At 31.6% G+C, this 11350-nt stretch overlaps 2 protein-coding genes across 3 annotated transcripts; one reads left to right on the top strand and one right to left on the bottom strand.

The window, feature by feature from the left end:
* Positions 1–693: 693 nt before the first annotated feature.
* On the bottom strand, positions 694–6623 carry LOC103867614 (probable LRR receptor-like serine/threonine-protein kinase At3g47570). 2 transcript variants are annotated; one of them, XM_033291724.1, is made up of 3 exons: positions 3790–6621; positions 1363–3342; positions 694–1275 (listed from the first exon to the last, which is right to left on the bottom strand). In XM_033291724.1, exons 1-3 carry the CDS (start codon positions 4079–4081, stop codon positions 908–910), a joined length of 2640 nt encoding a protein of 879 aa, XP_033147615.1. In that variant the 5' UTR covers positions 4082–6621; the 3' UTR covers positions 694–907. The 2 variants fall into 2 exon arrangements, with proteins under 2 accessions (XP_033147615.1, XP_033147614.1); XM_033291723.1 differs by having other exon boundaries at positions 1363–6623.
* A 2581-nt stretch (positions 6624–9204) lies between these two features.
* LOC103867615 (cytochrome b5) lies at positions 9205–10949 on the top strand. Its single transcript, XM_018659253.2, has 3 exons — positions 9205–9398; positions 10286–10352; positions 10445–10949. Exons 1-3 carry the CDS (start codon positions 9312–9314, stop codon positions 10693–10695), a joined length of 405 nt encoding a protein of 134 aa, XP_018514769.1. The 5' UTR covers positions 9205–9311; the 3' UTR covers positions 10696–10949.
* The last annotated feature ends 401 nt before the right edge of the window (positions 10950–11350 follow it).

Raw genomic sequence — 11350 nt, 5'->3', positions numbered from 1 at the left:
AGGGTTTTCACAAAACCCAGACCGGATTTTTTCTAGGTCATCGGGTTTACCGGTTCAACCGCGGGTCCGGGTCGGGTTTTAAAATACTGGTAGTAACTGAGACAAATTCACAATCCAATGTAACTAAACCGGTTTTCAAACCTACATACACTCACAAACCGATTCCCCTATGAATAAAACGAACCAAACCAAGCCGGATTTCTTGAACCGGTCCTATCTCAACAACTCTCACTCAGTTATAAAGTTTTCACCTTTAAATCTCAGTGTCAGGTTTTGGTGGGGGGCTATTGTAGCAAAGACAATGGGGGGACGAAGCAAAGATCTTTACACTTTCACACGTCTCAGAGCACAATCACGCTCATGACTGCTGGATCGTCCATCGATGGAAAGGTTTTTTTTTTCTCCTTATTCTCAGCTCTGAAACTATATATCTCATGCTTGAATCATCCTTTTTTTGTGGCTGTCTTGGTGTTTGCATGTAATTAAGCTTTTGAAGTGTAGAATTTCTAAGTCTGAGTGAGATGTTTTTTTTTGCTTGATTGGATCAAATCTTTAGATGGGTATAGTGGAAACAGTTGTAATCATTGCACATAATGCAAATTTGTTTTTCAAAAATATATTTTACATAATATAAACTATAAAGTAAAAATTAATGAAACTATATTTTTTTAAAAAAATTTCAAATTAGTAAAATTTTCGTATAAAACAAATGTTATAGAAAAATGATTTTCATGCAGAAGATCAGTTTTAGCCACACACAAAATTCAAATTCAAATCACAAAGCAGTACATATACTAATACATCAACTACTAAAATTTACACAATAGATTCGAATATTGTAATCTTATATTATATATGTCTCTAAGGAAACGTGCAAATTTTGTAAGAGATCACCACAATGGAGCGTCTACATTTTCCTCATATTGGTTCTGAGGAACCTCTCTCGGAGTGAGACTAATTCAGGTAAAGCTTGAGCCATTGTCATCCGATCTGTGGGAGATTGTTCACAACACCGTATCCCCACATTAAAAACCATCTTCAAACACTCAGCAATAGCACTCATGTTCTTGTTATGAATTTCACCGCTGAGAATCGATGTGTCAGCTATCTCAAGGACATGTTCTGCGGCCAATGCGGACTCGGTATAGCTACGGAGAGTAAAACCTTCCACAAAAAGTTCATCCGTTGGACGCTTTCCACTGAACATCTCCAGCAAAAGAACCCCAAAGCTGTACAAATCCCCTTCCCTCGATGGTTTGCCTCCCATTCCATATTCTTCACAATTATGAAAAGAAATGTTATGATAAAGAAAAACTATTAAAAAAAAATTACATGATTCAAATATTTACAAATACGTTTTACCTGGTGCTACATAGCCGATGGTTCCTCTAACACCCGTGGAGCTAACTTGGTTGATGAAGGAGTCTTGGTCAATGATCCGAGCAAGACCAAAGTCACTTACATGGGCTGTTAGATCATTGTCTAGGAGAACATTGCTTGGCTTTAGATCACAATGAGCTAAAGGGTCATGACAATGGGAATGGATATAATCCAAAACAGAAGCCACATCTATGGCTATGTTAAGTCGTTCAGATAGCTTCAGCGGTCTTGTATGATTTAAAGAGCCTTCTTCGACATCCACTTGGTGGTGGTGCAGCCACGTGTCTAGGTTTCCGTTGGGCATAAACTCGTACACTAGAGCTTTGAATTCATTTCCTTTGAAATCAATGCTTGAACAAGAAGTCACAAGTTTCACGAGGTTTCGATGCCTTATACCTTTCAAGGCTTCACATTCCGCCATAAAGCTCTTGGCTGCGCCCCGCGTTTGAAGATTTAGAACTTTAACCGCAACAGCTTTAGACTCCTCCGGACCAAGCAACCCTCTAAAAACAGAACCAAAGTTTCCTGAACCAATCAGATTGCTGGAGGAGAACTCATTCGTCGCAGCTCGAAGTTCCTCATAGCTTACCCTTTCATAGAAAGGGTCTAATATTGGAGGATTCGACATCATCAAGTGGTTGGTGTTTTTCTTCTTCCTTTTCATAAGCAAACTTAGAGCCAACAACAGAAGAGAAGCTACTACACCAACACTAACACCAACACTGATGAAAATTTTCTTCTTGTTTGATGAATGTCTTCTCGTCGTCCTTGAAACTACGACGTTTCGAGGGCATGGCTTTAACTTGAGTTCAGGGATTCCTCCACAAAGATTTTTATTACCAGATACCGAAAACTTTTCGGGATGTTGAAGCACTCCTTTTGTCGGAACAGCTCCCTGAAAGTTGTTACCAGAGAGATCTAAACTCTCCAAGGAGGAAAAGTTGGCGAGATATTCAGGTATGTTGCCTGAAAAATTGTTGTTTGATAAGTTAAAGAGTGTAAGTCCTCTCAAGTTTCTGATATCTGGAATAGCTCCATCAAATGCATTTCCTCCCAGGTAAAGGTTTTCCATGTAGAGACAACTTCCTATTGTCTCTGGGATGTTTCCTGACAATCTATTGTCTGCAACAGATAGCTGAACAACTTGTTTTAACCTTGCAACATCTTTAGGAAAAGGACCGGTCAGCTGATTTATATTCACAAACAATTGAACAAGAGACTCCAACTGCATGATTTCTTGAGGTATAGTCCCGTTTAACCTGTTGTATCCAATCCAAAGGTATAACAGGGAACGACAGTTCCCAAGACTGGGAGGAATGCTTCCTTCAAAACTGTTTTGGAATAAATGGAGTTTCTCTAACCGAGTGATGTTTCCGAGATCACTAGGTATCTCTCCTGACATTCTATTTGAGCTCAGTGCCAAGAAAATCAATCCTGAAATTTTCCCAAGAGACGCCGGTATTCCTCCTGTCAACAAGTTTCTCTCCATGGCAAATGCTTGCAGGTTTATGAGATTTCCAATCTCATGAGGAATGCTGCCAGATATGAGATTTCCTCCCATGTATATTTTTGTTATATCTTTAGAAAGATTAGCTACATGAATTGGCAATTCCCCTCCAAGTCTATTGTAACCAACATCCAACATTTGCAGCTTAGTGCAGTTGACCAAAGACTTGAGAAATTCTAGATCTCCCCCTAGGCTGTTTCCTCCAAAAGAGTTTTGACTAAGCCCCAGATACTGAATATTTTGTAATGTTCCAAAACTAACTGGGATACTTCCTGTGAAATGGTTTTGTGAAACCTCTAGCAGTTGAAGGGTCGAGATATTGGATATTGTTTTTGGAAGATCTCCTGAGAAAGAGTTCATCGGCATTTGCAACTCTCTAAGTGTTGCAAGCATATATCCAAAATCAGGCCTTAGACTACCCGAGAAATGGTTGGCACCAATGGACAAATACCTAACTGAAGACAAGTTGTAAATTTCTGGTGGGAAAAAACCTGAGAGATTATTCATTGAAATTTGGAGATTTATCAACTGGCTCAGTCTACCTATTGTTTTTGGAACCTCTCCCTCCATATTATTATATGCAATGGAAAGTTGTTTGAGTGATGTTAGGTTTCCTAAAGACGTCGAAAACCTCCCTGAAAGATTGTTTTTACTAAGAAACAAACTTTCAAGGCTAGACAACGATCCTAGCTCTGAAGGTAAACCGTTTTCAAGATTGTTTGATGTTAAAACAAGTTCCACCAATCTAGAGCAGTTAGACAGGCTTGTTGGAATCACTCCTTTGAGATTGTTATAGCTCATATTCAACTCTTGAAGCCTAGACAACATTCCCACCTCTTTTGGGATGGTACCACTAAAAGAGTTCTCTCCAAGATTAAGAGTTCTGAGGAAAGAAAGATTACCGATAGCAGGCGAGATGATCCCACCAAGTTCTAACCCTCCCAGGTCTAAGCCTGTAACTCTTTTATGTTTGCGGCCACATGTAACACCTTTCCATTGGCAGAACGGAGTTGAGTCATTCCACGAGACCAAGGCTAGTCTATTGTTCGCAGAAACTTGAGACTTGAACACTAGTAAAGCTTTTCTATCAGCGTTACCATCAGCCTTAGACGCTTCATAGAAAGAACTCGCATCTAAAATTTGGAATAAGATGAGAGTGTTTAACGCAAGTAAAAGAAACAGCTTCATGATCATTCAAGCTTCAAAAGATAAAGTGTTGCCTTCTCGTTCTCCAAAAGAGGGGTTTTATATATAAAACTATAGTATAAAAATTCCACAAGCAGCAGGTACCCACATTTTTAATATATGATGTTGATCGAAACATCTTTTTCCACGTTAATTTAATGAGATACCCAGTAACTATTGTCAAGTGGTTTAGTCGTTATGTGCCCTACAAGAAGATATAAGTATCTTATGAGATGCATTTACCTTCCCAGTAAAGGAATATAGAATGCATGAGCAAAACTTTTTTTCCACGTTATATCATGTTGAAAGCATTTATTTTGATTTGATGTGTACTGGTCAATTAGCCTTACAAACAGCTAAATACTGATTTGAAGTGTTCCCTTCTCGTTCTCCGAAAGAGGGGTTTTAAATATAAAACTATAGTCTAAAAATTCCACAAGCAGCAGGCACCCACATGACTTTCCAGCAATAAAGAGTTTGGATTTATTATATGATGTTGATCACAACAGTTTTTTACACTGTTAGTTGATGATACCCAATAATTATTGTCAAGTGGTTAAGTCGTCTTCTGCCCTACAAGAAGACTATCTTCTGAGATGCATTATACGTTCCAAGCAAGGGAATGGAACGCATGAATATTAGGTGCTGTGCATCCCACCCTGCTTTCTTTGTACCTAACATTTCTAGCAATCCTATATCCTGTGCGAATTTAATTTTGATAAAAATGTTAGTTGGTATTAAATACTATTTTTTAATTTAAGTTTACATATTTATGTTATTAAAATATTTATATACGCGTCTTTAGTTTTATTCAGTTTTTATATCCGATCCAGAGCCTCATCGAACTGGTAAACCCTGGTAAACCCTGCACGAGAAAAAGAAGGTGAACTGGTCAAATATGAATGTATGGTAGTTTTTTTTGAAAAAGCATAATACAATCCAGTATTCAACAATATACAATTTTTGGACCAGATATTTACTAAACCATTGATAGTATAAGAGAGTACTGATGTTGTATAAAGAAGGGAGTAAGTTATTAAGAAATCAATAGAATAAAGAAGGGAGTCTTAATGATTTTGGGTGGGTTAACTTTATATTATAGAGGTGCATTTAGTTTCAAAGCTTATAAGAAATTGAGTCCAATACAATGTTTCTGAAATCTATATTATGATTCGCACTTAAAGAATGCAATTTTTTTAACAAAATCTAATTTATAATATCAATGGATTTTAACATTTTTGATAAGTAATGTTTTAACATTTTATTTTAATGTATTTAAAACTACATAATTATATTATTTTATTGTATTTATATTAAATAGAAAATTATAAGAAATATTACAAAATTTTGTTTTAATTATCTCAACCTGTTTTAATAAAATATATGTAATTTATTTGATAAATTTTTAATTATAAAACTTATTTGACGTTAATTTATTGACTCTAACATTTTATTTGCTTAAAACTATTTGATGTCAACTTAAACCAAGCATCAATCTCATATATAATTATATGTTTTTAAGAATAAAAAATAACAAAAAGAATGTAATATTTATTAAGTTTTAAGGAATGAAATTTTTATTTATGAAAATACAAAAAAAATCAATTAATTTAACTAATTTCATGTTGAATGATTTATTTGTAGTATTTAAACCCGGGAAAATAGTTATAGTTTTTTTCAAATTTTTATAAATTATTTGAGTGGTTTTAAATCAAATAATTTAGAAGCAGATAAATAATTTTTTTTAAAAAAAGTAGGACCTAATATTTTATCTTGTTTGGATATAAAATTAGTTATTGTGTTGTTTGGAAACACATTTAGTGGTATTATGTTATTTTCCATAATTATAAGAGTGAATTTAACTATATAAAAAAATGGTGTATTTATTTTAAATACTTACAAAAAAGGGTTGGGTCGATGAGAATAATTTTTTTTCTAATAAGACAATTAGATTTTGATTCGTTTTTTCAAAGTGCAGAATATTTACGTTAAGAAAATCTATAAAATAATATAATTATATATATATACATATATTCAAATATATTAAAATAAAAAATATTTTAATTCTTAATTTTGTAAATTAGATTTGTTAAGAAAATTTAAAAGCATTTATTTTGATTTGATGTATACTGGCCAGTTAATCAGATTATGTAGATAAGTTTGTATAATTACTATTTTATTTTATGTTTCGTAAATAGAATATATTACAACAATACGTTATTTTAACATTACATATTAGAGAAATAAAGAAGAGAGAGAAGAAAATAGAGGGAGAGAGAAAAGAAGAAATGGAAGAAATAGAGGGTATATAATTATAATCCTATTCAGGCCGGATCTGTGGGCATACAAAAGAAACATTGGTATGGGGTCCCCAAATTTGTGGGGCCCACAATTGAAAAAAAACAAATATATAAAATTATTATTTTGCATATTTTATATATTATATTTAAAGGTTTTATGTAAGAAAAACAAATAAATCAGGTAAGTTAATGTAAAAAGGTACTATAATATGTTATTTTCAAAAAATTATGTAAATATCATAGTAAATAATTTATTTTATAAATTTTTAATTTTATGATATGATATTTAAAATATTTTTTTTATTTTTGTATACGGCCTCGGAAATCTCAGGACCGGCTCTGATTCTATTATATGTTTCGTAAATAGAATAGAATAACAAAAAATCTTAATATAGCTGTACATATTCACTTTTATAATTATATGTTAGTTTTACAACATTGGTAACATGTCATATACAAAAAAACTAGGTGATTTTTCTATGCTGATGCACGAACATAAATATTTATAAAATAAATATACTATAATAATTGATTGATATTTACTTTTAGTTTTAAATTAATTTATAATTTTTTTTTTGTGCACCAATTAATTTATAATTTGTATGTATAATTTATATAATAATATTAGATTAATTTAATTATACATATGATTTTAGATATTTTATATCTAATCGATTTTATTGTTTTTACAGTCGATTCAGTTACCATTTGGACATATTGGATTCCATCTATTTCTTTGAATGCAACAATAATATTTTTTATTCCAGATATATTAATTTTTTGATTAATTTTCTTATTTATATTAGGTTGCTTGTTGTCTTAGATACGTAAGTATATTTTAGTAAAATTATGTATAACTTAATATATATTTATTGTGCTTAGAATGAAACATAAAAAATAAACCAAAGTGTCTTTTCCAAATTACATAAATTAATATAATTATAATATTATAAAGTCTTATCCATATATATAAATTTTACAAAAGAAATAAATTGTAATATTGCGTTAATATTTTATTTTTCATTTATTAATATGTCTTAAATCATTCTATAATTTAAATTTATAAAATAAATATTTTTTATTATATAATTATATATTCTTATAATAAAAATAATTTATATATTCTTATTGTAGTTAAATATATGATTTTCGATATAAGTTGGATTAGTTGAGTCACTCATGTTGTAGTTATTTGATCAATAGATGTTTATTGTTGAAATTTCTTTTTAGTTTTTTTTAATATCTCTTAAAATATGCAGTAAAATGTGATTGTTTTTGAAAAATTATATTATATATACAATATAATTTATATTTTTTTGCTGTAATTGTAAGATATTATAATCAACTAAATATATGAAAAAATAAAAGAAAACATTTCAAAATACTAATTATAAATTATGTTTTGTCAATTAAACATATATTTGTTTATGTTACTTAATTATTTTATGTAATCATCTAAGAAAATAGATGGATATATAAAAACAAATTCTATTACTTTGAAAATATATATATTTGTACTGTGTAAAATTATGTTTTTAAAGAAAAATATTTATTTTTTTCTAATATCAAGATCATATGTGTGAATCTTTTTTATGAAATATATACAAATATGTTTTCATCTAAGAAGATATAGATGTAAGGAAAGTTTTCTATTACCTTAAAAGTATATTTTATGTTATTTAAAAATATATATTTTAAATGAAATATTACTATTTTTGATTTTTTTATGAAATCATATTATATATACATATATTTTCGTTTTCAATTTTTTGTACTTTATAAATATTTTCTTTTTATTTTATATTGTTATTTGGAAAATTTTAAAAAGGAAATAATAGTATTTAAATATATATATTTTAATTCATTAAGGGTATCATAGTAATCAACCAAAGTAAGAGTTAACGTTAATGTGACACCTAGGAAAGTGAATTCTCAAATAATATTATAGAGATATATGTTTTTGTAGTAAATAAGAAATTTAAATAGTAAATTTTAAACTTATAAAATCAATTAAAATGAGAGTTGAAAATGAAAAATAGTAAAATATTAATTATTATGGGTATAAACTTTGTTTTGGTGTGTGTTATGTATGCGTGATCAAATTTTCCTATTATTTATGAAACTTGCTCTTTTTTCTTTTATCATATAGATTCGTTAAAAAGATTAGTAAAAATTAGTTTTATGATTCTAGAAAATAAAAAAAATATGTGCCAATAGAATATATGAAAAAATCTCTAAGTTTTAAAAGAAGAAAACTATCTTAAAATTATATTAAAATATATTTTATTCAAATAGTATGTAAGAGAAAAATTAAAGAGTAGCACCAATTAAAAAAGATAAAAAAAATTATATTCGAGTTTTAAGTTTTGATGACTAAAATTTAGAGTTTAGTATTTAAGAAATGAAATTAGTGTAAATGTTTAGAGTTTAAAATAGTTGTTATTTTAATCTTTAGTTAATGTTATTTTGGGACTTTGACTTTCAAAGAACTCTAATATATTTGAATATATATTGAACATCATTCACCTACCTATCTTGAATGAAAAAGGCAAAATTTGAGCACAACCGCAACATTTACACTGCCCACCTACCCCATCCACCCGACCGGGGATGGCAACTATACCAAACCAATGAACCCATCGGTTTAACAGGGGTACATGTTTCCAAATATCAGTCAATTGGATACCAAAACAGCAGAGTAAGAGTTAGTTACGTAGTAACTGAGAACAAATTCATAACCCAATTTAACCAAACCGGTTTGAGGTTTTCAAACCTACATACACTCACAAACTGGTTCCCCTAATGAATAAAACGAACCAAACCAAACCGGATTTCTGAAACTGCGGTCCTATCTCAACAACTCTCACTCAGTTATAAAGTTTTCACCTTTAAATCTCAGTGTCAGGTTTTGGTGGGGGGGGATTATCGTAGCAAAGACAATGGGGGACGAAGCAAAAATCTTTACTCTTTCACAAGTCTCAGAGCACAATAAAGCTCATGACTGCTGGATCGTCATCAATGGAAAGGTTTTTTATTTTTCTTTCTCCTTATTCTCAGCTCTGGAACTTAGAGATCTCATGCATGTGATTAAGCTTATAAAGTGTGAGACTTTCTAAGTCTGAATGATGGTTTTTGGCTTGATTGGATCAAATCTTTAGATGGGTATAGTGGAATCATTTGCACATATGTTAAGGATTCAGTTCTTAGTTGTGATCTCTTTTATCTGGTTTTGAATTGAAGATAGAGAAATGTAGAATTAGCTCTTGTTAGCTTAGACCGCTTTCTGTTGAGATTGAATAGCTGACAAGTGACACGTGTTCGACTAGTAGTTGGTCCATCGTTTTGCTTTTGTAATTAAGATGCGTTAATGACACTTTTATCCTGTTTACTTCATTGATTGGTTGGTGAAATGCTTACATCTGCTTCAGCCACACCACAAAAAAAAAAAGTTAAAAACTTTTAAATGTTTTGGTGTGTTGTTTGTTCCATCAAGTAGTTTCTGTCTTTTCATTTTTGCCACTTTGGTCGGGTTTGGTTTACTTGGCGCAAGAAGCTTGCTATGTACATGATTCATGAACAACTCCTTTTATCAAGTCCAGATATATAACCTCAAATCTAATCCTCTGAACATGGATGCTTGTAGTGTTTTGTTTCAAATCGAAATCCTTTGCTCATTGTAGACACATTACTAAAACACCTTTGATCTTGTGTTAGTCAAAAGGGAACAAGAACCCTTTTTGTTTACTCTCTTTAGCTCCATTGTTTCTTGCACTGGAGTATGATGATGCAAGTTTTCTCGTGTTTTAAAGCTTCTTGAGTTAAATGAAAAGTTCAGCAATTTGATAACTGGGTTTGGGTTGGCTTCACTTCATTTTTTCACATATCCTAATTCAAAACATTTGTAAAAACGCAGGTGTATGATGTGACCAAGTTTCTTGAAGACCATCCTGGTGGGGATGAAGTTCTCTTGTCTTCAACAGGTCTGTACCAATAACAACTATCTCCATGCTCCCAGCTTTGATGATTGATTACATAGCATGATGATCTTTGTTATTCTTTCTACTCTAAAAAGGTAAGGATGCAACGGATGATTTTGAGGACGTGGGTCACAGCGAGAGCGCGAGAGAGATGATGGAACAATACTACGTAGGAGAGATTGATCCAACAACAATCCCAAAGAAAACCAAATACACTCCTCCTAAACAGCCTCACTACAATCAAGACAAGACCTCTGAGTTCATTATCAAGATCCTCCAGTTCCTCGTACCCCTTGCCATTCTCGGTTTGGCTGTTGGGATTCGTATTTACACAAAGTCACCGTAGTCTTCTTCTTTTTTTCTCTCTGAGCATTACTCTCCACGTATCTTATTATTATATACGGAGAGAGATAGAGGTTTAAGTCTTTACAGAAGACAAATCTCGAAGTCTCTCCCTTTGTTCCCATATTTTCTTTATCTGAATGTGTTTTGCAGTGTTTCTTTAATGTTGTGATGAACTTGCATATGAACAGCAGTAATGCAAATGATATTGTTCTATAGTTCAGGTTGTGAAACCAAAGTTTATGACTTTTGAGTGATGTGTTCGGAGGTGTGATTCAGTATTGGTTCAAATCATAACCACTTTCTTATCTTGCAATGTCGTAAGATGAATCTTTAGAGCGGAGAAGCTAAACATGAAAATCTCTAAACAAGATCAAGATCTCACTAAGAACTTAAACGATGCTTGAGAACATTTAATCTCCACAAAGAAAGAGACGTTTCTTTGATTGTAGTATGGAGCTTTCTGGCAGTTAATAGAGTGTGTGGCAGGTAGTGACTTGGGCTCACTAAACCATTATCCAACACGCAAAGAATACAAATCTTCTTCCGCCTGTGGGTCCTTCTTTTGTACTTCTCCTCCGCTTTGGCCGCAAGTCACAACCACACAGACACAAAGTTCGATACTTGTTAACTCATAGTGCAAAACATCACATTTAAAG

This window comes from Brassica rapa, chromosome A05 (assembly GCF_000309985.2).
Source record: "Brassica rapa cultivar Chiifu-401-42 chromosome A05, CAAS_Brap_v3.01, whole genome shotgun sequence".
NCBI classification, from domain to species: Eukaryota; Viridiplantae; Streptophyta; class Magnoliopsida; order Brassicales; family Brassicaceae; genus Brassica; species Brassica rapa.
Note: the sequence above shows the minus strand (reverse complement) of the source record. Positions and strands in the feature narration are given on the sequence as shown.

Excerpts from the sequence above, each read along its gene's own strand:
- LOC103867615 (XM_018659253.2), top strand. The coding sequence starts at position 9,312 with ATGGGGGACGAAGCAAAAATCTTTACTCTTTCACAAGTCTCAGAGCAC. Across the intron at positions 9,399-10,285 it reads GGATCGTCATCAATGGAAAG|GTGTATGATGTGACCAAGTT; the intron begins GTTTTTTATTTT and ends GTAAAAACGCAG. Across the intron at positions 10,353-10,444 it reads AGTTCTCTTGTCTTCAACAG|GTAAGGATGCAACGGATGAT; the intron begins GTCTGTACCAAT and ends TACTCTAAAAAG.
- LOC103867614 (XM_033291723.1), bottom strand. The coding sequence starts at position 4,081 with ATGATCATGAAGCTGTTTCTTTTACTTGCGTTAAACACTCTCATCTTA. Across the intron at positions 1,276-1,362 it reads CATCGGCTATGTAGCACCAG|AATATGGAATGGGAGGCAAA; the intron begins GTAAAACGTATT and ends ATAATTGTGAAG.